General features: G+C 40.5%; 1 protein-coding gene across 1 annotated transcript in view; it reads right to left on the reverse strand.

Moving 5' to 3' along the window:
- Positions 1-22,977, reverse strand: part of STAG1 (stromal antigen 1) — a 788,714-nt gene that overhangs the window by 39,761 nt on the left and 725,976 nt on the right. The window contains exons 26-27 of the mRNA XM_053709754.1: positions 19,300-19,410; positions 6,849-6,963 (exon numbers count right to left, since the gene is read on the reverse strand). Coding sequence (XP_053565729.1) covers positions 6,849-6,963; positions 19,300-19,410 — 226 coding nt within the window. The remainder of the gene's footprint in view (positions 1-6,848; positions 6,964-19,299; positions 19,411-22,977) is intronic.

The raw sequence follows: 22,977 nt of genomic DNA on the forward strand, positions 1-22,977 counted from the left end.
CTCTACGACCGATAACAGAGAACCTTATGAAATAGACCCCGTAGAAGGAGATCACTGCATTCAATAGGCAATACTCTCCTCACATCCCTCTGACATTCACTGCACGCTGAGAGGAAAACCGGGCTCCAACTTGCTGCGGAGCGCATATCAACGTAGAATCTAGCACAAACTTACTTCACCACCTCCCTTGGAGGCAAAGTTTGTAAAACTGATTTGTGGGTGTGGTGAGGGGTGTATTTATAGGCATTTTAAGGTTTGGGAAACTTTGCCCCTCCTGGTAGGAATGTATATCCCATACGTCACTAGCTCATGGACTCTTGTTAATTACATGAAAGAAATATTTTTTTTTTGGGTTCAGTGTCCCTTTAATACTACTTTCAGATCAATTGACTGTTTCCTTAATATTTAATGTTTATTAGTCCAATATATTTTAGCACATTGAATAAAGTCAAATATCTCATATCCAGCAAATACACAGTGTATCAAGAGCTACTGCAGCATGCATTTTTCTTTTCATGAGCTTTCAATTCTACAATAAAATAAAAGACTAAAGAAATGCCTATCTTTATTCCCAGTAACAAAGTGGTATATTTCATATTTAATCAATTTCTGGTTTGTGTTGCTTACGTTTTCACAACCAGAAATGATGCAGTCCATTGTTGTCTGGAGCTTTTGTCAGTGTTATAATTATTTAATGTGTAGAAAAGGAAATTTATGCTTACCTGATAAATTTGTTTCTTTTACGATATGACGAGTCCACGGGTTTCATCCTTACTTATGGGATATCGCCTCCTGGTCAGCAGGAGGAGGCAAAGAGCTCCACAGCAGAGCTGTATAAATAGCTCCTCCCTTCCCTCCCAACCGAGTCATTCAATCAAAGTTAGGAAGAGAAAGGAAAAGCCAAGGAGCAGAGGTGACTGAAGTTTAACAAAAATAAAAACCTGTCTTTAGAAAAAATACGACAGGGTGGGCAGTGGACTCATCATATCGTAAAAGAAACAAATTGATCAGGTAAGCATAAATTTCCTTTTCTTTTACAAGATATGACGAGTCCACGGGTTTCATCCTTACTTATGAGATACAATAACAAAGCTATAGGACACGGATGAAAGGGAGGGACAAGACAGGAACCTAAACGGAAGGCACCACTGCTTGAAGAACCTTCCTCCCAAAAACAGCCTCAGACGAGGCAAAAGTATCAAATTTGTAAAATTTGGAAAAAGTGTGAAGAGACGACCAAGTTGCAGCCTAGCAAATCTGTTCAACAGAAGCATCAATTTTAAAAGCCCATGAAGAAGCCACAGCCCTAGTAGAATGAGCCGTAATTCATTCTGGAGGCTGCTGACCAGCAGTCTTATATGCAACACGGATGATACTCTTCAGCCAAAGAGAAAGAGGTAGCCGTAGCTTTCTGACTCCTACGTTTCCCAGCAAATACAACAAATAATGAAAATGTTTGACGAAAATCCTTAGTCGCCTGAAAGTAGAACTTCAAGGCACGGACTACGTCCAAATTATGTAACAGACGCTCCTTCTTAGAAGAAGGGTTAGGACACAAGGAAGGAACAACAATTTCCTGATTAATATTTTGTTAGAAACAACCTTAGGAAGAAAACCAGGTTTGGTACGTAACGCCACCTTATCAGAATGGAAAATAAGATAAGGAGAATCACATTGTAATGCCGAAAGCTCAGAAACTCTGCAAGCAGAAAAAATAGCAACCAAAAATAAAACTTTCCAAGATAATAACTTAATATCTATGGAATGCATAGGTTCAAACGGAACCCCTTGAACATTAAGAACTAAATTCAAACACCAAGGAGGAGCAATTGGTCTAAACACAGGCCGGATTCCAGTCAGGGCCTGACAAAAACATTGAACATCTGCCAGACGCTTGCGTAGCAAAATAGACAAAGCAGAAATCTGTCCCTTTAAGGAACTTACCGACAACCCTTTCTCCAATCCTTTTTGGAGAAAAGATAAAATCCTAGGAATCCTAAATCTACTCCATGAGTAGCCCTAGGATTCGCACCAATAAAGATATTTACGCCATGCTTCTGGTAAATTTTTCTAGTAACAGACTGACAAGCCAGAATCAAGGTATCTATGACCAACTCAGAGAACCTTCACTTATATAAAGTAAGCGTTCAATCTCCAAGCAGTGAACTGCCGAGAAACTAGATTTGGATAATGGAAGGATCCCCAAATTAAAAAAAAATCTTATCAATGGAAGCTTCCACGGTAGCTGGGATGAAATGTCCACCAGATCGGCACACCAACTCCTGCAAGGCCGCACAGGGGCGATGAGTATCACCTATGCCCTCTCCTGATTGACTCGAGCAATCACCCGGGGAAAGAGCAAATGAAGGAAAACACAAACTAGGCCGAAGAATCAAGGCACTGCCAAGGCATCTATCAGCTCGGCCTGGGGATCCCTAGACCTGGACCCATATCTTGGAAACTTGGCATTCTGGCGAAATTACATGAGATCCAACTCTGGCCTGCCCCATCTGAAAATCAGGTTGGCCAAAACCTCCGAATGGAGTTCCCACTCTCCCGGATAAAAAGTCTGTCTGCTCAGAAAACCTGATTCCTAGTTTTCAATGACCTCCGTCAAAAAAAATAGAGACGATTAGAGTCCCCAAGAAAAGAACCCTTGGCTGTGGAACCAGGGAACACTTCTCCAGATATATCTTCCACTCATGAGCCCTCAGGGAAGACAAAAAAACAATGTCTGTATGAAACTATTGTTAGCTGATAATACAAGACCTGGATCATATCGTCCAGATAAGATGCCACTACAATGCCCCACCGATAGTAGCGACCCCAGAACCTTTGTAAAAATTCTGGGTGCCGTGGCTAGACCAAAAGGAAGAGTCACAAACTGAAAACGTTTGTCCAAAAAGCCAAACCTCAGGAACTTGTGATGATCTTCGTGGATAGAAACATGAAGATATGCCCTTCAGATACACTGCAGTCATATATTGACCCTCTCGGATCAACGGAAGAATGGTACAAATAGTTTCCATCATGAAAGATGAAACTCTGAGAAACTTCTTTAGACTCTTGAGATCTAAGATATGACTGAAAGTTCCCTCTTTTGTGGGAACCACGAACAGACTCACAGTCCCTGCTCCTGAAAAGGAAACGGGACAATTACTCCCATGAAGGAATGTCTCTTACACAGCGTACGAACGCCTCTCACTGTAGCTGGACTACAGACAATCAAGAAGAAGAAACCTTCCTCTAGGGGAAGGATTCCCGAATTCCAGCTTGTATCCCTGAGACACTATTCTCTAATACCCAGGGATCCGGAACATCTCTCATCCAAGCTCGGATGAAGAAAGACAGTCTGCCCCTAAGAGATCCGGTCCCGGATCGGGGCCAACCCATCATGCTGACTTGGGAACAGCTGCAGTTCTCTAGGATTGAATACCCTTGTTCCAAGACTGGTTAGGTCTCCGTAGTACTTTCTAACAGAAAAAGTACAGTGGTCAAATAGCTGTTGTTCTATCAAGATGGAAGCCCTGAAGTACAACCCTTTCTGAACCTGTGAAGGAAACAACTATCGCCTTAGGAAGTAGCAAGTCTCATGGTCCGGCGGAAAGCCATTCTAACCCTAAGAATGACTATCCAGCCTCCTTAGCTGAGAAGGGTGTCTTATGAAAAATAGGAAATGCAGTCTTTTCTTATAATTTATTTATCATACTAGAACATAGTCGGATGCCCTCCACTTGTTAATAAAAACACCAAATGCATGAGGGACAGGAGAAAAAGACACTGCGGTAGCATGTGGGATTGAACATGCAAACACTCCAGATTACAATCCCCAAACTAGACCACAAAATTACACACTGTAGGAATGTGGTAAAATTACCATTGTTAACATACTCCCCAATAGTAATATCTTTAAGGGGAAAAGGACTCAGAAAAAAAATGGAACACACTGTATACTCTTTTTTTTTTAAAATAAACTTATTTCTGATGTGCAGAAAACAATGGAGTTAATATTACTGTTAACACACATGGCTAACAACATGAAAACAAACAATGTCATGAGCCATAATTCCCCATAAAATATGAAAGGAACCTCAGAGCACTGCATGCGGTCAAACTTCTAGACCCACAATAGGGAGAGAAAAAATAGCATAGATTAACCGGAGTCAACAGACTCCGAAGAACAAAAGCCGTAGAAGGAAAATAATCCGGCGCATAAAAAGCGGTACTGTTTCTTTAAATATTAACGTACCCTATATAGCATCCTAAGACACAAAGTATGAACTAAAAATATTATGAAAACCATAACATAGGTTAGCCTCCATAAGGCAAAGACTATGTCTACTGTCCCTTTAATGAAAAGAACAACATAATTCTTTATTTGCGTGTGGTTCCATAAGTTGCTAAGTGCCCCCTTAACATGGATGCACGGATGGACATAGCCAGAGCAACTACATTCTTGGTCTACTGGACTTCAGCTAGTATACTGAGGTGAACTTTTATTAAGAAAGCGCATCAAAGCAGCAGCACACTACCCTTAAACGGGAAAGAAAAGCTATACTTGTGAGTGTTTGTTTCATCCCAGCCACAAGAGATTAATTAAACAGCTGAAATTCATTGATTATAATAAGCCCATAACAACAAATGCTGCAGCAAAAAGACATTGCTATGAATCTAAGGCAAAGTCCAGCTAAGAACCGCAGAGCCCTGCCTGTGGGTCAAACATTAATTTGTAATGTAGAATATTATAGCAGGTACTGACCGGCAACACCATACGCCGAACAGTCACTACTTTAGACGGAGAATCAACAATAAAATCTTAAACAGAAAAGGATGCTACTGTCCCTTTAAAGTGTAAAAGAATAACAAAAGTCCTTCATATGACCTGCCGAAAAATAAACTTGTACAGCTGTAGTTATGAACAAAAGCAGAACCCTTGACCTGGCCACTGGGCCACAGGACCTTTATAGGGCACATTATAGTGGTCACGGATATTTATATGAACAAGCGTATAAACAGTATAGGCCATAATTTTGCACTTCAACAGAAAGTGGGCTTAGCGCTAGTCTGTATAAAATGGCGCACTGCCTTTTTTCCAGGCTCCCCAGTAAGGGTTAAATAAAAATGCAAGTTATCACCAGTAAATAGACATTGCTATTCCTTCATGCCTTTTTTTACCAAAAACTGTAAAAGCACCCCCCCCCAGCAGTGTGTACCCTAGTAAAACGAAACACCACCTCCATCGATCTATGAAAACATATCACTGAGGGCTCCATAGAAAAAAGGGGGGAAGCAGACACTGAAAACGCACAGAGTCACTCAACTATATTTGTTTTGAGAGGCCTCTGGTGTCTGTGGAAAGAGGCGCGCAACCATGGCGCGTATCTTAGCTCCGCCCACCGTGGGCATTACAGTTAATCTTCCCGGTTGCTATATCATGGCAAATGGGGCCGTCGGAGAACCGCATGGCACTAAAGAAAACTAGCCAGTGTCCCGACCACAGTTAACACCTGTAATGTCAAACCAGAAGTTTAAACAGTGAGAAAATCTCCCAGTCGGCTGCTGCGCTAAGCCGTAGGGAACAAGACATGCACCACACACGCATGAACATAATACAAGGTGTTGGGGTCTGTAGCAACACAGGAAACCAATAAAAAAACAACAACAAAAAAAAACCTCCCTGTCGGCAGTATATATAAACAGTAAGCCCCAAGGGAAAGAGGACATGAAACCACAGACATTTCTCAGTCGGATACAAGTGCACTATAATTAGAAGCCGTAGTTGAGTAATAACGCCCTTCAAACACACAGTTGAAGCAGTAACTATTACACATAACACCCCGGAACACAGATAATCCTCCTGGGCTGCAAATATATAGTAAATTAAGCCCTTGAAGGCAGTACTGAAGGGATTCTATATGGCCTCTGAGACAGCATGAAAACCGTCCTATAACTTATCCTCCGTTAATCACATAGGGATAAAGTTATGTAGCGTCCCCAAGTAAAAAAGGGAAGCGTGTAACACCTAATTCCCCACACATCAGATAGATAATCATACAGTCTATTCTGAGTTAATGTTATGTCCAAGAATAATAAAGACTGCACTTACCTCTATGCTGAGCGACAGCATGATCGGTCTCACAGGATCAAGAGGTCTTCTCCCTCCTGCAGTTCTGTGGACACATACAGGGCCTTAGTTATTGTCTGCAAAGGCCATCATCTGAAGGGCAGCACTTACTATGGGAGGCGCAGTGAGAATATAATCCCACCAGTTCCCATTGCTTTGAAGCCACCAAATGCATCTCTTTTTACTGAAGAGACTGATCTGGTCTAGGCTACACCCTAAAACAAAGTAGTACTCAGTGGCACCACTTTTAAAATAATAAACACTTGATTGAAGAATCTTTACTAACACCTCACTTTGCCATCTCCTATCTAACTAACACAGGCAAAGAGAATGACTGGGTTGGGAGGGAAGGGAGGAGTTATTTATACAGCTCTGCTGTAGGGCTCTTTGCCTCCTTCTGCTGACGAGGAGGCAATATCCCATAAGTAAGGATGAAACCCGTAGACTCGTCATATCTTGTAAAAGAAATAAAATTCCTGGTTTAATTTACACTTAGTGTTCAAAGTTTATATTTTTCCTGTTTTCTCAGTGTTTTGGCTCACCTCCTAGCTATTTATGTGCGCCCCTCGTTGCTTTTGGTGCATTTGGATGTTTAAATCATTGATATCCGGTTGGGAAAAAGTCTCTGTGAGAAACTGTTGATTATTGAGCTATGGCTTTGTAGAACACCTGCTTAGTCTTATACAAAGTGATTTTTAGAGAGATAATTTTATATAAACCTCACCAGGTCAATAACCATTGTGTCTTCAAATTCCTCATTCATATCTTCCAACTGCCCTCGTGATGACATCATAACATCCTCGAAAATTGGCTCTGCATCATCTTCCATCAAACCCCGTCTGCAAGAAAAAAACATTGAAGCACAATGCAAAGGTTCTGAACACAAAAAACATAATTTATGTAAGAACTTACCTGATAAATTCATTTCTTTCATATTAGCAAGAGTCCATGAGCTAGTGACGTATGGGATATACATTCCTACCAGGAGGCGCAAAGTTTCCCAAACCTCAAAATGCCTACAAATACACCCCTCACCACACCCACAAATCAGTTTAACGAATAGCCAAGAAGTGGGGTGATAAGAAAAAAGTGCGAAAGCATAAAAAATAAGGAATTGGAAATAATTGTGCTTTATACAAAAAAATCATAACCACCACAAAAAAGGGGTGGGCCTCATGGACTCTTGCTAATATGAAAGAAATTAATTTATCAGGTAAGTTCTTACATAAATTATGTTTTCTTTCATGTAATTAGCAAGAGTCCATGAGCTAGTGACGTATGGGATAATGACTACCCAAGATGTGGATCTTTCCACGCAAGAGTCACTAGAGAGGGAGGGATAAAATAAAGACAGCCAGAAGATTCAAACTGAAACAGCTGCCTGAAGTACTTTTCTACCAAAAACTGCTTCAGAAGAAGAAAACACATCAAAATGGTAGAATTTAGTAAAAGTATGCAAAGAGGACCAAGTTGCTGCTTTGCAAATCTGATCAACCGAAGCTTCATTCCTAAACGCCCAGGAAGTAGAAACTGACCTAGTAGAATGAGCTGTAATCCTTTGAGGCGGAGTTTAACCCGACTCGACATAAGCATGATGAATTAAAGATTTCAACTAAGATGCCAAAGAAATGGCAGAGGCCTTCTGACCTTTCCTAGAACCGGAAAAGTTAACAAATAGACTAGAAGTCTTTCGGAAAGTCTTAGTAGCTTCAACATAATATTTCAAAGCTCTAACCACATCCAAAGAATGCAATGATTTCTCCTTAGAATTCTTAGGAGTAGGACATAATGAAGGAACCACAATCTCTCTACTAATGTTGTTGGAATTCACAACCTAGTTCGCAACACCGCCTTATCCTGATGAAAAATCAAAAAAGGAGACTCACAAGAAAGAGCAGATAATTCAGAAACTCTTCTGGCAGAAGAGATGGCCAAAAGGAACAAAACTTTCCAAGAAAGTAATTTAATGTCCAATGAATGCATAGGTTCAAACGGAGGAGCTTGAAGAGCCCCCAGAACCAAATTCAAACTCCAAGGAGGAGAAATTGACTTGATAACAGGTTTTATACGCACCAAAGCTTGTACAAAACAATGAATATCAGGAAGATTAGCAATCTTTCTGTGAAAAAGAACAGAAAGAGCAGAGATTTGTCCTTTCAAGGAACTTGCAGACAAACCTTTATCCAAACCATCCTGAAGAAACTGTAAAATTCTTGGAATTCTAAAAGAATGCCAGGAAAACTGATGAGAAAGACACCAAGAAATATAAGTCTTCCAGACTCTATAATATATCTCCCTAGATACAGATTTACGAGCCTGAAACATAGTATTAATCAGAGTCAGAGAAACCTCTTTGGCTAAGAATCAAGCGTTCAATCTCCATACCTTTAAATTTAAGGATTTGAGATCCTGATGGAAAAAAGGACCTCGAGACAGAAGGTCTGGTCTTAACGGAAGAGTCCACGGTTGGCAAGAAGCCATCCGGACAAGATCCGCATACCAAAACCTGTGAGGCCATGCTGGAGCTACCAGCAGAACAAACGAGCATTCCTTCAGAATTTTGGAGATCACTCTTGGAAGAAGAACTAGAGGCGGAAAGATATAGGCAGGATGATACTTCCAAGGAAGTGACAATGCATCCACTGCTTCCGCTTGAGGATCCCTGGATCTGGACAGATACCTGGGAAGTTTCTTGTTTAGATGAGAGGCCATCAGATCTATTTCTGGAAGCCCCCACATTTGAACAATCTGAAGAAATACCTCTGGGTGAAGAGACCATTCGCCCGGATGCAACGTTTGGCGACTGAGATAATCCGCTTCCCAATTGTCTATACCTGGGATATGAACCGCAGAGATTAGACAGGAGCTGGATTCCGCCCAAACCAGAATTCGAGATACTTCTTTCATAGCTAGAGGACTGTGAGTCCCTCCTTGATGATTGATGTATGCTACAGTTGTGACATTGTCTGTCTGAAAACAAATGAACGATTCTCTCTTCAGAAGAGGCCAAGACTGAAGAGCTCTGAAAATTGCACGGAGTTCCAAAATATTGATCGGTAATCTCACCTCCTGAGATTCCCAAACCCCTTGTGCCGTCAGAGACCCCCACACAGCTCCCCAACCTGTAAAACTTGCATCTGTTGAAATTACAGTCCAGGTTGGAAGAACAAAAGAAGCCCCCTGAATTAAACAATGGTGATCTGTCCACCACGTCAGAGAGTGTCGTACAATCGGTTTTAAAGATATTAATTGAGATATCTTTGTGTAATCCCTGCACCATTGGTTTAGCATACAGAGCTGAAGAGGTCGCATGTGAAAACGAGCAAAGGGGATCGCGTCCGATGCAGCAGTCATAAGACCTAGAATTTCCATGCATAAGGCTACCGAAGGGAATGATTGTGACTGAAGGTTTCGACAAGCTGATATCAATTTTAGACGTCTCTTGTCTGTCAAAGATAGAGTCATGGACACTGAATCTATCTGGAAACCCAAAAAGGTTACCCTTGTCTGAGGAATCAATGAACTTTTTAGTAAATTGATCCTCCAACCATGATCTTGAAGAAACAACACAAGTCGATTTGTATGAGATTCTGCTAAATGTAAAGACTGAGCAAGTACCAAGATATCGTCCAAATAAGGAAATACCACAATACCCTGTTCTCTGATTACAGACAGAAGGGCACCGAGAACCTTTGTAAAAATTCTTGGAGCTGTTGCTAGACCAAACGGTAGAGCCACAAACTGGTAATGCTTGTCTAGGAAAGAGAATCTCAGAAACTGAAAGTGATCTGGATGAATCGGAATATGTAGATATGCATCCTGTAAATCTATTGTAGACATATAATGCCCTTGCTGAACAAAAGGCAGGATAGTCCTTATAGTTACCATTTTGAATGTTGGTATCCTTACATAACGATTCAATATCTTTAGATCCAGAACTGGTCTGAAGGAATTCTCCTTCTTTGGTACAATGAAGAGATTTGAATAAAACCCCAGCCCCCGTTCCAGAACTGGAACTGGCATAATTACTCCAGCCAACTCTAGATCTGAAACACATTTCAGAAATGCTTGAGCCTTCACTGGGACACGGGAAAGAAAAAATCTCTTTGCAGGTCGTCTTATTTTGAAGCCAATTCTGTACCCTTCTGAAACAATGTTCTGAATCCAAAGATTGTGAACAGATTTGATCCAAATTTCTTTGAAAAAACGTAATCTGCCCCCTACCAGCTGAGCTGGAATGAGGGCCGCACCTTCATGTGGACTTAGAAGCTGGCTTTGATTTTCTAGAAGGCTTGGATTTATTCCAGACTGGAGATGGTTTCCAAACTGATACCGCTCCTGAGGATGAAGGATCAGGTTTCTGTTCCTTGTTGTGACGAAAGGAACGAAAACGATTATTAGACCTGAATTTACCTTTAGATTTTTTATCCTGTGGTAAAAAAGTTCCTTTCCCTCCAGTAACAGTTGAAATAATAGAATCCAACTGAGAACCAAATAATTTATTACCCTGGAAAGAAAGGGAAAGCAGAGTAGACTTAGAAGACATATCAGCATTCCAAGTTTTAAGCCACAAAGCTCTTCTAGCTAAAATAGCTAGAGACATATACCTGACATCAACCCTAATGATATCAAAGATGGCATCACAAATAAAATTATTAGCATGTTGAAGAAGAATAATAATGCTATGAGAATTATGATCTGTGACTTGTTGCGCTAAAGCTTCCAACCAAAAAGTTGAAGCTGCAGCAACATCCGCCAAAGATATAGCAGGTCTAAGAAGATTACCTGAACACAAATAGGCTTTTCTTAGAAAGGATTCAATTTTCCTATCTAAAGGATCCTTAAAGGAAGTACCATCTGCCGTAGGAATCGTAGTACGCTTAGCAAGAGTAGAGACAGCCCCATCAACCTTAGGGATTTTGTCCCAAAACTCTAATCTGTCAGATGGCACAGGATATAATTGCTTAAAACGTTTAGAGGGAGTGAATGAATTACCCAAATTATTCCATTCCCTGGAAATTACTTCAGAAATAGCACTAGGAACAGGAAAAACTTCTGGAATAACTACAGGAGATTTAAAAACCTTATCTAAACGTTTAGATTTAGTATCAAGAGGACCAGAATCCTCAATTTCTAAAGCAATTAGAACTTCTTTAAGTAAAGAACGAATAAATTCCATTTTAAATAAATATGAAGATTTATCAGCATCAACCTCTGAGACAGAATCCTCTGAACCAGAAGAACCATTATCAGAATCAGAATGATGATGTTCATTTAAAAATTCATCTGAACAATGAGAAGTTTTAAAAGATTTTTTATGTTTACTAGAAGGAGGAATAACGGACAAAGCCTTCTTAATGGATTCAGAAACAAAATCTCTTATGTTATCAGGAACACTCTGAGTATTAGATGTTGACGGAACAGCAACAGGTAATGGAACTTTACTAAAGGAAATTTTATCTGCATTAACAAGTTTGTCATGACATTCAATACAAACAACAGCTGGAGGAACAGATACCAAAAGTTTACAGCAGATACACTTAGCTTTGGTAGCTCCAGCACCAGGCAGCGATTTTCCTGAAGTATCTTCTGACTCAGTTGCAACGTGGGACATCTTGCAATATGTAATAGAAAAAACAACATATAAAGCAAAATAGATCAAATTCCTTAAATGACAGTTTCAGGAATTGGAAAAAATGCCAGTGAACAAGCTTCTAGCAACCAGAAGCAATAAATAATGAGACTTAAATAATGTGGAGACAAAAGTGACGCCCATATTTTTTTAGCGCCAAATAAGACGCCCACATTATTTGGCGCCTAAATGCTTTTGGCGCCAAAAAGGACGCCACATCCGGAACGCTGACACTTTTGACGCAAAAAAGGTCAAAAAATGACGCAACTTCCGGCGACACGTATGACGCCGGAAACAGAAATTTTTTTTTTTGCGCCAAAGAAGTCCGCGCCAAGAATGACGCAATAAAATGAAGCATTTTCAGCCCCCGCGAGCCTAACAGCCCACAGGGAAAAGTCAAATTTTTAAGGTAAGAAAAAATGATTGATTCAAATGCATTATCCCAAATATGAAACTGACTGTCTGAAAATAAGGAATGTTGAACATCCTGAGTCAAGGCAAATAAATGTTTGAATACATATATTTAGAACTTTATTAAAAAAGTGCCCAACCATAGCTTAGAGTGTCACAGAAAATAAGACTTACTTACCCCAGGACACTCATCTACATGTTGTAGAAAGCCAAACCAGTACTGAAACGAAAATCAGCAGCGGTAATGGTATATATATATAAAAGAGTATATCGTCGATCTGAAAAGGGAGGTAAGAGATGAATCTCTACGACCGATAACAGAGAACCTATGAAATAGACCCCGTAGAAGGAGATCATTGCATTCAAATAGGCAATACTCTCCTCACATCCCTCTGACATTCACTGCACGATGAGAGGAAAACCGGGCTCCAACCTGCTGCGGAGCGCATATCAACGTAGAATCTAGCACAAACTTACTTCACCACCTCCATAGGAGGCAAAGTTTGTAAAACTGATTTGTGGGTGTGGTGAGGGGTGTATTTGTAGGCATTTTGAGGTTTGGGAAACTTTGCCCCTCCTGGTAGGAATGTATATCCCATACGTCACTAGCTCATGGACTCTTGCTAATTACATGAAAGAAACGAAATTTATGCTTACCTGATTTCTTTCTTTCTTGACACGGTGAGTCCACGGATCATCTATAATTACTATTGGGAATATCACTTCTGGCCAGCAGGAGGAGGCAAAGAGCACCACAGCAAAGCTGTTAAATATCACCTCCCTTCCCTCCAACCCCAGTCATTCGACTGAAGTAAAAGGAGAGAAAGGAAGTAACAAGGTGCAGAGGGGTGCCTGAGGTTTATAATACGACAAAAACCTGTCTAAACAGGGCAAGCCGTGGACTCACCGTATCAAGAAATAAATACATTTATCAGGTAAGCATAAATTTAGTTTTCTTTCTAATGACACAGTGAGTCCACAGATCATCTATAATTACTATTGGGAATACAAAACAGGGAACCTAAACAGAAGGCACCACTGCTTGAAGAACCCTTTCTCCCAAAAGAAGCCTCAGCTGAAGCAAACGTATCAAATTTATAGAATTTGGAAAAAATGTGTAAAGAGGACCAAGTTGCAGCCTTGCAAATCTGTTCCACATTAGCTTCATTTTTCAGGAAGAAGAAACAGCCCTCGTAGAATGAGCCGTGACTCTCAGGAGGCTGCTGTCCAGCAGTTTCATAGGCCAAACAAATTAAACTCTTCAGCCACAAAGAAAGAGAAGTAGCCGTAGCTTTCTGACCTTTACGTTTCCCAGAGAAAACGACAGAGTCGAAGACTGGCAAAAATCCTTAGTCCCCTGCAAATAGTATTTCAATGAACGCACCACATCTAGGTTGTGCAGCAGACGCTCCTTATGAGAAGAAGTGTTAGGACATAAAGAAAGAACAACAATTTCTTGATTAATGTTCCTATCCGAAACCACTTTAGGAAGGAAACCCAATTTAGTACTACCTTATTAGAATGAAAAATAAGGTAAGGAGATTCCCACTGCAACACCGAGAGTTCTGAGACTCTATAAGCAGAAGAAACTGCAACAAGAAACAAAACTTTCCAAGATAACAACTTAATATCTAAGGCATGCATAGGTTCAAACAGAGCCTGCTGAAGAACTTTAAGAACAAGGTTAAGACTCCAGGGAGGAGTAACAGGTTTGAACACAGGCCTGATTCTGACCAAGGCCTGACAGAACGATTGTACATCTGGTACATCCGCCAGAGGCTTATGTAACAAAATAGACAAGGCAGATATTTGACCCTTCAACATACTTGCTGATAAACCCTTCTCCAAACCTTCCTGGAGAAAGGACAGAATTCTAGGAATCCGAACTCTACTCCAAGAGTAGCCTCTGGATTCACACCAATACAAATATTTACGCCATATCTTATAGTAAATCTTTTGGGTAACAGCCTTACAAGCTTGAATCATGGTCTCAATGACCGCTTAGATAAAATTAAGCATTCAATCTCCAAGCAGTCAGCTTCAGAGAAACAAGATTTGGATGAAGGAAGGGCCCTTGAAGCAGAAGGTCTTTACTCAGTTGAAGTCTCCAAGGTGGGAGAGATGACATCTCCACTAGGTCTGCATACCAGATCCTGCGAGGCTACGCCGGTGCAATGAGGATTACCAACGCCCTCTCCTGTTTGATTCGAGCATTGACTCGAGGGAGGAGAGTGAACGGAGGAAATAGGTATGCTAGACTGAAATTCCTAGGGACCCCCAGAGCATCTATCAGTACCGCCTGAGGATCCCTTGACCTCGACCCGTAACTCAGGAGCTTGGCATTCTGACGAGATGCCATGAGATCATGTTCCGGCTGTCCCTATTTGAGAATCAAGCCGGAAAACACTTCCGGATGGAGTTCCCACTCCCCCGGGTGAAAAGTCTGTCTGCTCAGAAAATCCGCTTCCCAATTGTCCACTCCTGGAATGTGGATCGCAGCAGTTGTGAGTTTCGGCCCACTGAATAATCTTGGCTACCTCTGTCATGGCCAAGGAACTCCGAGTTCCTCCCTGATGGTTGATGTAAGCCACTGAAGTTATGTTGTCCGATTGGAACCTGATAAACCGGGCTGAAGCTAACTGAGGCCAGGCCAGAAGAGCATTGAAGATAGCCCTCAGCTCTAGAATGTTTATGGGGAGAACAGACTCCTCCCGAGTCCATGTCCCCAGAGGCTTAAGTGAGCCCCAGACTGCTCCCCATCCCAGCAGACTGGCGTCCGTTGTCACAATCACCCAGGTGGGTCTACGGAAGCAGGTTCCCTGGGAGAGATGTTCCTGAGACAACCATAAAGGAAGAGAGTCTCTTGTTGCCTGAACCAGAAGAATCTGCGGAGACAGATCCGCATAATCCCCGTTCCATTGCCTGAGCATGCATAACTGCTGAGGTCTGAGGTGGAAACAGGCAAACGGAATGATGTCCATGGCAGCTACCATCAGACCGATCACCTCCATACATTGAGCCACTGACGGCCGAGGAGGGAACTGAAGGGCCAGACAAGAGTCGAAGATCTTTGATTTTCTGACCTCTGTCAGAAATATTTTCATTGATAGGAAATCTATTATGGTTCCCAAGAACACTACCCTTGTAGCTGGAATTAAGGAACTCTCCCCCAAATTCCCCTTCCATCCTTGAGAACGCAGAAAGGATAACAACATCTCTGTGTGGGAGTTCGCTTGTTGAAAGGATGGCGCCTGAACTAGAATGTCGCCCAGATAAGGCGCCACTGCAATGCCCCGCAACCGGAGCACCGCCAACAGGGATCCCAGGACCTTTGAAAAAATTCTGGAAGCTGTGGCAAGGCCGAATGGAAGAGCCACAAACTGGAAGTGTTTGTCTAGAAAAGCGAAACCTCAGAAACTTGCGATGATCCCGGTGGATAGGAACATGCAGGTACGCATCCTTTAAATCTACTGTTGTCATGAATTGACCTTCTTGAACCAAAGGAAGAATGGAACGAATAGTTTCCATCTTGAAGGACGGTAACTCTGAGAAACTTGTTTAGATTCTTGAGGTCTAAAATTGGTCTAAAAGTTCCCTCTTTTTTGGGAACCACGAACATATTGGAGTAAAATCCCAGACCCTGTTCCTGCATTGGAACAGGAACTATCACTCCCAGGTCGGAAAGGTCTCGAACACAGTGTAAGAACGCCTCTCTTTTTACCTGGTCTACAGATAATCTTGAGAGCAGAAACCTGCCCCTGGGAGGAAAGGTCTTGAACTCCAGTTTGTATCCCTGGGACACGATGTCCACCGCCCAGGGATCCGGAACATCCCGAACCCAGGCCTGAGCGAAGGAAAGTCCCCCCCACAAGATCCGGTCCCGGTGCAGACCGTTCATGATGACTGAGTAATTAACGGGCTTCTTAGATTGCTTTCCCTTGTTCCAAGACTAGTTGGTCCTCCAGGAAGGTTTAGACTGATCTTGATTGGCAGAGGGAGAGAAAGGCTTACCTTTGAAGTTTCGAAAGGAATGAAAATTACTCCGACGTCCCTTCTGCTTATTCCCTTATCCTGAGGGAGGAAATGACCCTTTCCCCCGTAATGTCAGAAATAATTTCAGCCAAGCCCTGCCCAAACAATGTCTTACCCTTGTAGGGAATCGCCAAAAGCTTAGACTTAGAGGAAACATCCGCAGACCAGGATTTCAACCATAAGGCTCTGCGGGCCAGTACGGCAAAACCAGAAATCTTTGCTCCCAGCTTGATAACCTGTAGGGAAGCATCCGTAATAAAAAAATTGGCAAACTTAAAGGCCTTGATCCTATCCTGGATCTCTTCAAGGGATGTGTGTCTGAATAGAATCAGACACAGCATCAAACCAGTATGCCACCGCACTAGTGACGGTAGCAATACACACTGCAGGTTGCCATTGTAAACCCTGATGTACATACATCTTTTTGAGCAACCCCTCCAACTTCTTATCCATAGGATCCTTGAAGAAACAACTATCCTCTATGGGAATAGTGGTTCTCTTAGCCAAAGTGTAAATTGCCTCTTCCACCTTGGGGACCATCTGCCAAGATTCCTTGATGGAGTCAGCAACATCTTCTTAAAAATAGGGGATGGAGAAAAAGGGATACTCGGTTTCTCCCATTCCCTAGTAATAATCTCTGTGGCCCGATCTGGTACCGGGAAAACCTCCACCATGGAAGGTACATCAAAATACTTGTTAAGTTTACTAGACTTCTTAGGATTGACTACGACAGTAGTGTAGGAGTCGTCCAAGGTAGCCAAAACCTCCTTAAGTAACATACAGAGGTGCTCCAGCGTTAATCTAAATGATACCACTTCAGCATCAGAAGAAGGAGTTAGACTGTCTGAATCTGAGATTTCACCCTCAGATGCCACCAAAGTATCTTCCTCCTCAGACTTCTGGGAAGGAAGATTCGTTACAGCCATCACTGTGTCAGAAACCTTACTCCCTAAATCCTTGGATTTCCTCTTGCGCTTTCCCTGCAGCATGGGAAAAGCAGACAGCGCATCAGTTACCGCAGAGGACATAAGGGTAGCGATGTCTTGCAATCTGTGAGGAAGCGCAGGGCACTGCATGTGTGGACAATAAATTTGGGACATTTGAGGAGAAAGCTGCGGCATATCTTGAATATTTGCAGGAGACCCCTGAACAGCATTCCTTCTTAGACAATGCTGGCTCAGATTCAAAAAGTTTATCCCTGTAATTCAATGTTCTCTCAATACATGAGGAACAGAAAGGAATTGGTGGTTCCACATTAGCATTAAAACATAAAGCACAAGTCACATTCTGCAGGGCCTCTTGGTCCATCTTTACTCAAAAATTAGCCAAATGAAAAATAAAATACTTTTATTTGTCACTAAACATATCAAACAAAAAACGATAATGCCCCTTTAAATTTTAAACGGTAACTTTTTTATCGTGTCACAAAAAAACCTCTAACACCACCCCTGGCAGCCCCTACACATCAGCCAGCCTGCTGAGGTGCCTACCTGTCCTGCAGACCACTGGAGAAAAGAACTGTTCCCTCAATAACAGAATATCCGGACATAAACAAAACTGCTCCTCACTGTATCTGGAACCGCTAAGCTATAAAAAGCGGAACCGCAACTAGAAACGACACCTCCGGACTCCGGAAATGAACGAGGAAAAAGCGTGCAAATACTTTACTGCTTCGGTTCCGTGGGCGTCACCACCAGAACCTCCCGGCCATCATTTAATGTAAAATAAAAGCTGCAGAAAATAAAAACCACAGTAACTTTCAAATAAAAAGAACTATAGTCCTTTCTCCTCACGTCCCCAGTGCCTGCACAACTGCCTCTCCTTGTCCTATGACCAACATTAGGAAAATTGAGTAAAATGTCCCAACAGATAAACTGTTAAAGTGCCAATAATTTTTCTGTATTGCTTCCTAGAAAAATAAACTTAGCACTTACCTCTATGTAATCTGCCAGGCAGCATGGCAGCTCACTAGGTATGAGAGGCATCCTTCCTCACATGGACCTGTGGAAAAAGACTGAGTGATCTCCCTCAAGCTTTCAGAGTAGGGCAGCAATAACTATTTGGGAGGCACAGTGAGGATTATACACCACAAGTTCCCAATTGCTTAAAAGCCACCACTGCTCTACTAAAGAGACTGACATGGGCTACGGCTAAACCCCAGGAAAAAGCAGAACAAACTTGCACTGCTGAAAAATAATAAAACCTTGATTGAAGAATCTTCTTCTAGACACCTAAACTTTACCACCTCCTTGCTCTTAACATAGTCAAAGAGAATGACTGTGGTTGGAGGGAAGGGAGGTGATATTTAACAGCTTTGCTGTGGTGCTCTTTGCCTCCTCCTGCTGACCAGGAGTGATATTCCCAATAGTAATTATAGATGATCCAGAAACAAGTTTTAGAATATAACCTCTAATTTTGCACAATTGTCTCAGAGCAGTAAAGGGACATTTGTAAAGCTTCATAGAGAGTAAAGGTGTAAACCCATGCTGCTAAATAGGAAGAGTTAGGTAAAGTGAGTGGAAACTGAGGGTTAAAGGGACAGTTCAAGTCCAAAAAAACCTTTCATGATTCAAATAGGGCATGTAATTTTATTCAACTTTCCAATTTACTTTTATCACCAAATTTGCTTTGTTCACTTGGTATTCTTAGTTGAAAGCTAAACCTAGGAGGTTCATATGCTAATTTCTTAGACCTTGAAGGCCGCCTCTAATCTAAATGCATTTTTTTTTCACCACTAGAGGGCATTAGTTCATGTATTTCATATGAATAACATTGAGCTCATGCACGTGAATTTATCATGGAGTCAGCTCTAATTGGCTAAAATGCAAGTCTGTCAAAAGAACTGAAATAAAGGGGCAGTCTGCTGAGGCTTATATACATGGTAATTACAGAGGTAAAACGTGTATAATTATAACTGTGTTGGTTATGCAAAACTGGGGAATTGGTAATTAAGGGATTGTCTATCTTTTAAAACAACAAAAATTCTGGTGTTGACTGTCCCTTTATTTTTTTCAGGATCTGCAAGTAAATATGTTTTATAAATAACAGTTAATAGGACCGGTTTTATATCCCTTTAATAAACCACACAATATATACTTACACTGGGTGCCTTACACCGCTGCGCACCTTCATGTAGCTCATAGATGTTCTATCTTTTCTATTCAAATCTTCTAACTTTTGCTGCCCTAACCAGGACATTTGCATCTGGGGACTGTCAAGAAAAATTACATAAGAAACCAATAGACTGAAAACCAAGCAATAATGCACAAAATAACAAGGCAGTAAAGTGTACTGGCATAATAAAGAAAACTGCACACATTTCAAAGATATACTTTTCTTTTATTTAACCAGCACTTTTCCTAATTATTCATATTGTATAAAAAAATATAAAATTATGCAACCTTTAAAAAAAACAAACAAATTTTTAATAAAGAAATGTGGTATATATGAGATTATCGCAGTAACATTTATGTAGCTAAATTTCATCCTGATTTACAACCCCCATGGCTAAAATGGAAGGTTTCATTTATAAGGGCACTGCTGAAGTATATGAAAATTATATTTCAAAACAGTGTAGGCATTATGAAAGGGGGGTCCAATAAAGCATATATGGGAAGGCGTGAAAGCAGTGACAATTTGGAGGGATGAACCGAAATTTCGTCAGGACAAACGTTTCGGCCACAAATTGCATTTTTTTGCCTGATATTTTCAGTAAAATTATTGTGTAGCATTTTTGAAATTTGATGCTAGCCTAGAGCTGCTGTTTAAGTTTATTACTTGACTTACTGTTTTGCATATAATGAGTTTTCTAGGACTATACTTTATTTGGATAATTGGTAAAAAATAAAAACCTGATAAATCTGATTGTGTTACCTAGAACTAAATAAAGAATAATACAGTATATTGATATTTAATATTGTTTTAAGTAGGGATGCACTGAAATTTTGGTTGAAAATGGCATTTTTTGCCCGTTTTTTTCTTGGTAAAATTGTGTAGCATATTGTTTTGATACTTTGATTTTAGTGTGTTACTTTCAATAAAAGTGTGGGCTTTTTTTATTGGGATGAAGATTTTCAATTCAGATTCATTAATTAGTCTAATTATGCAATTTTTTTTTTAAAATAAGATATTTTCGGTAACAAAAAAATGGTGAACCCAAAACAGCTGCGGTTCTCAACTGGAATCAGTTGATAAATATATAAAAGTTTCTAAATTCACTTGATGGAAAATACCCTATTTAGAACAAACCAATATATTATAATATGGTATATCAAACTAAATATAACATGAGAGAAAGGAGAAAAAAATAATAATAAACTATCTTGATACTAGATAGAACAAATTAGAATATAAAACTCCTATGCGCCACTAAATGGCAAAAAATCAATGCTCCATATATGAAAAGAGCAATTGCTAGTGCCGCCTCAACGCGTTTCCTCAGGTCGTAACCTGAGGAAACGCGTTGAGGCGGCACTAGCAACTTCTCTCAGCTTTCCAATCACCGGTGTTGCTCGGAGTATCCCTCTTCACAGGCTGAATTCATCCACAGCGTTCCGGAAGCCGTTTTTGGGATTTCAAGCTACGAGGTGACGGACAACAAACCCCTGACATCCGGTGATATAATCTGGGACTTGTTGAATTGTGCATTTTTATTCTGTCACACTGTACGTGCGATTCACACGTTTTTAATTGTTGGAGTAAATAAATGATTTTACACTTAGAGTGGGTTGCGCTCTGTGTTCCATTCTGTTTTTCAAGACAATTTCCGTATTGGTTTTCGGCCAAGTGCATTTTTGGGTTCGGTTTCGGTCCAGAATTTCAATTTTCGGTGCATCACTAACAATTAGCATTATCTTATGGATATTACAAGCAACAGCTGACTTTGGTAAAACATAATGGGCTAGATTACAAGTGGAGCGCAAACAATTTTGCGACAGTTTGCTCTCCTTTTTAATTGCGCTGTTATTACAGGTTAAGTGCAATCGCGGTTTATGCTGGAATCATTACCGCAATCTCAGAGCTGTGGTTAACTGTTTTCCCGAAAATAAAAAGTATCACAACACATAGAAAATATATTACAAAGAACAGTTACACGCATATTAACACTAATAAAAAAATTAAAAAATATTGCACCAAAAAAGTTATAAGGGCTCAAAGATATGAGATCTCGAGTGTTAGATTTTATCATTTTCATGTCGGGTAAGCTCATTTTACAGAATGCAATAGTGTATGCACATATTACAAACATGTTAAAGAACATTGGAATAGGAAATCTTCCAATTTTCATGCTGGGTTAGCGCTGAGAATATGTGATAGTGTTCGCGCGAGAGTGGGCTGTTAGAGTTTTTTTTTTTTTTTAATCTCCATTGACTTCTATGTGGGGATACGTAAACGCGCATGCAATATTGTAAGTTATGATTTTTGCATTAGTCGGGTTACAACTAGCGCAAAATAAGTTTTGTTTTCTTCAACTTGCAATACCAGCGCAAAAATGAAAATCCTAGCGGAGTTTTCACTATAACGAAAACGCAATATACTGCTTGACTTGTAATCTAGCCCAGAATGTTTTTTAAGAGCCGATGACACTTGTTATGTTGTGATGCAATAAGGCAAAGGGTAGGAGGTTGGTGGAAGAAAGATGCTGAGGTTGAAATTGTTCAGAGATTGCTTAGCGTTTGTTGTTTTGATCAGTAACTTGCGTTTAACACAGGACTAAAACTGCAAATTGAAGCTTTGGTGCTTTTGGTTGCACAGAATCAGCTCTTGAGAGCTGTTTGTGAACCCTGGATGAGATGTAAAATTGCCAAAATTAAAACAAAGTATATCTTACTATTTTCTTTAAAGAGCACATTTTTACAGAGGGAAGGCCCACCACCTAAGACTTTGAAAACCCCTGGTTTAATAGAACAATATGAGTAATAAACTAAAAAAAAACAAAAAAACAGACAAGTTTGACAATAGCATACAGCATTCAAATAGACAAGGTACTAAAAGATGTTTAATAATCCATATGAAAGAAAAGAACAACATTTATGCTTACCTGATAAATTACATTATTTCATGTTGGTGAAAGTCCATAAGACGTGATTCAACTCCTTGCTATTAGTAGGCGGCAAAGAAACCCAAGATTATAAGAGCTTTAAATATTGCTCACGTAGAGCAATTAGAAAAGGACAAAGCAGGGTAAATAAGGTGCATACTAGAACTGGCACCAATAGAATAAATAAACATGAGCGTGTCTTGTAAAAAAACACAAAACCCCATCAGTTTTTAAAACTGACTTATGATGTAAAATAAGAGTGTCACAAGAATGGGTAGACAAATCAGAAGCACTACTGATGAAAGATTGTTAAAAGAAAACAATACCTTAAAAGGACAGGCGTCTAAGCCATGCATAGGCTCAAAAGGAAGAGAGTTTGCAAAACTCTTGAAACCAAAATAAGCTTCCAAGGAGGAGAACTTTACTTTATTACCCGACATGTGACTAGAGGAACAAAAGTCTGAACCATCAAACTATGAAATAAAACAAAAATAGCAGAAAATTGGTCTTCTGAATGAACGCCAGGAAAACTAAGTTTACTGCACAAGGGATTAAAAACCTTCCAAATCTTGTGATAAGTCTTACTTGATGAAGGCTTACAGCCTGAGTCAAAATCTCCAATAGCTTGTCAGAAAACTCTCTGTTTAAGGAATAAAGTTTCAATCTCAAAGCCGATAAACAGAGGCCTGAGATTTTGATAAACAAAAAGACGACCTTGAGAAAGTTGAGACGCAGAAG

This window comes from Bombina bombina, chromosome 4 (assembly GCF_027579735.1).
Source record: "Bombina bombina isolate aBomBom1 chromosome 4, aBomBom1.pri, whole genome shotgun sequence".
Classification (NCBI taxonomy): domain Eukaryota; kingdom Metazoa; phylum Chordata; class Amphibia; order Anura; family Bombinatoridae; genus Bombina; species Bombina bombina.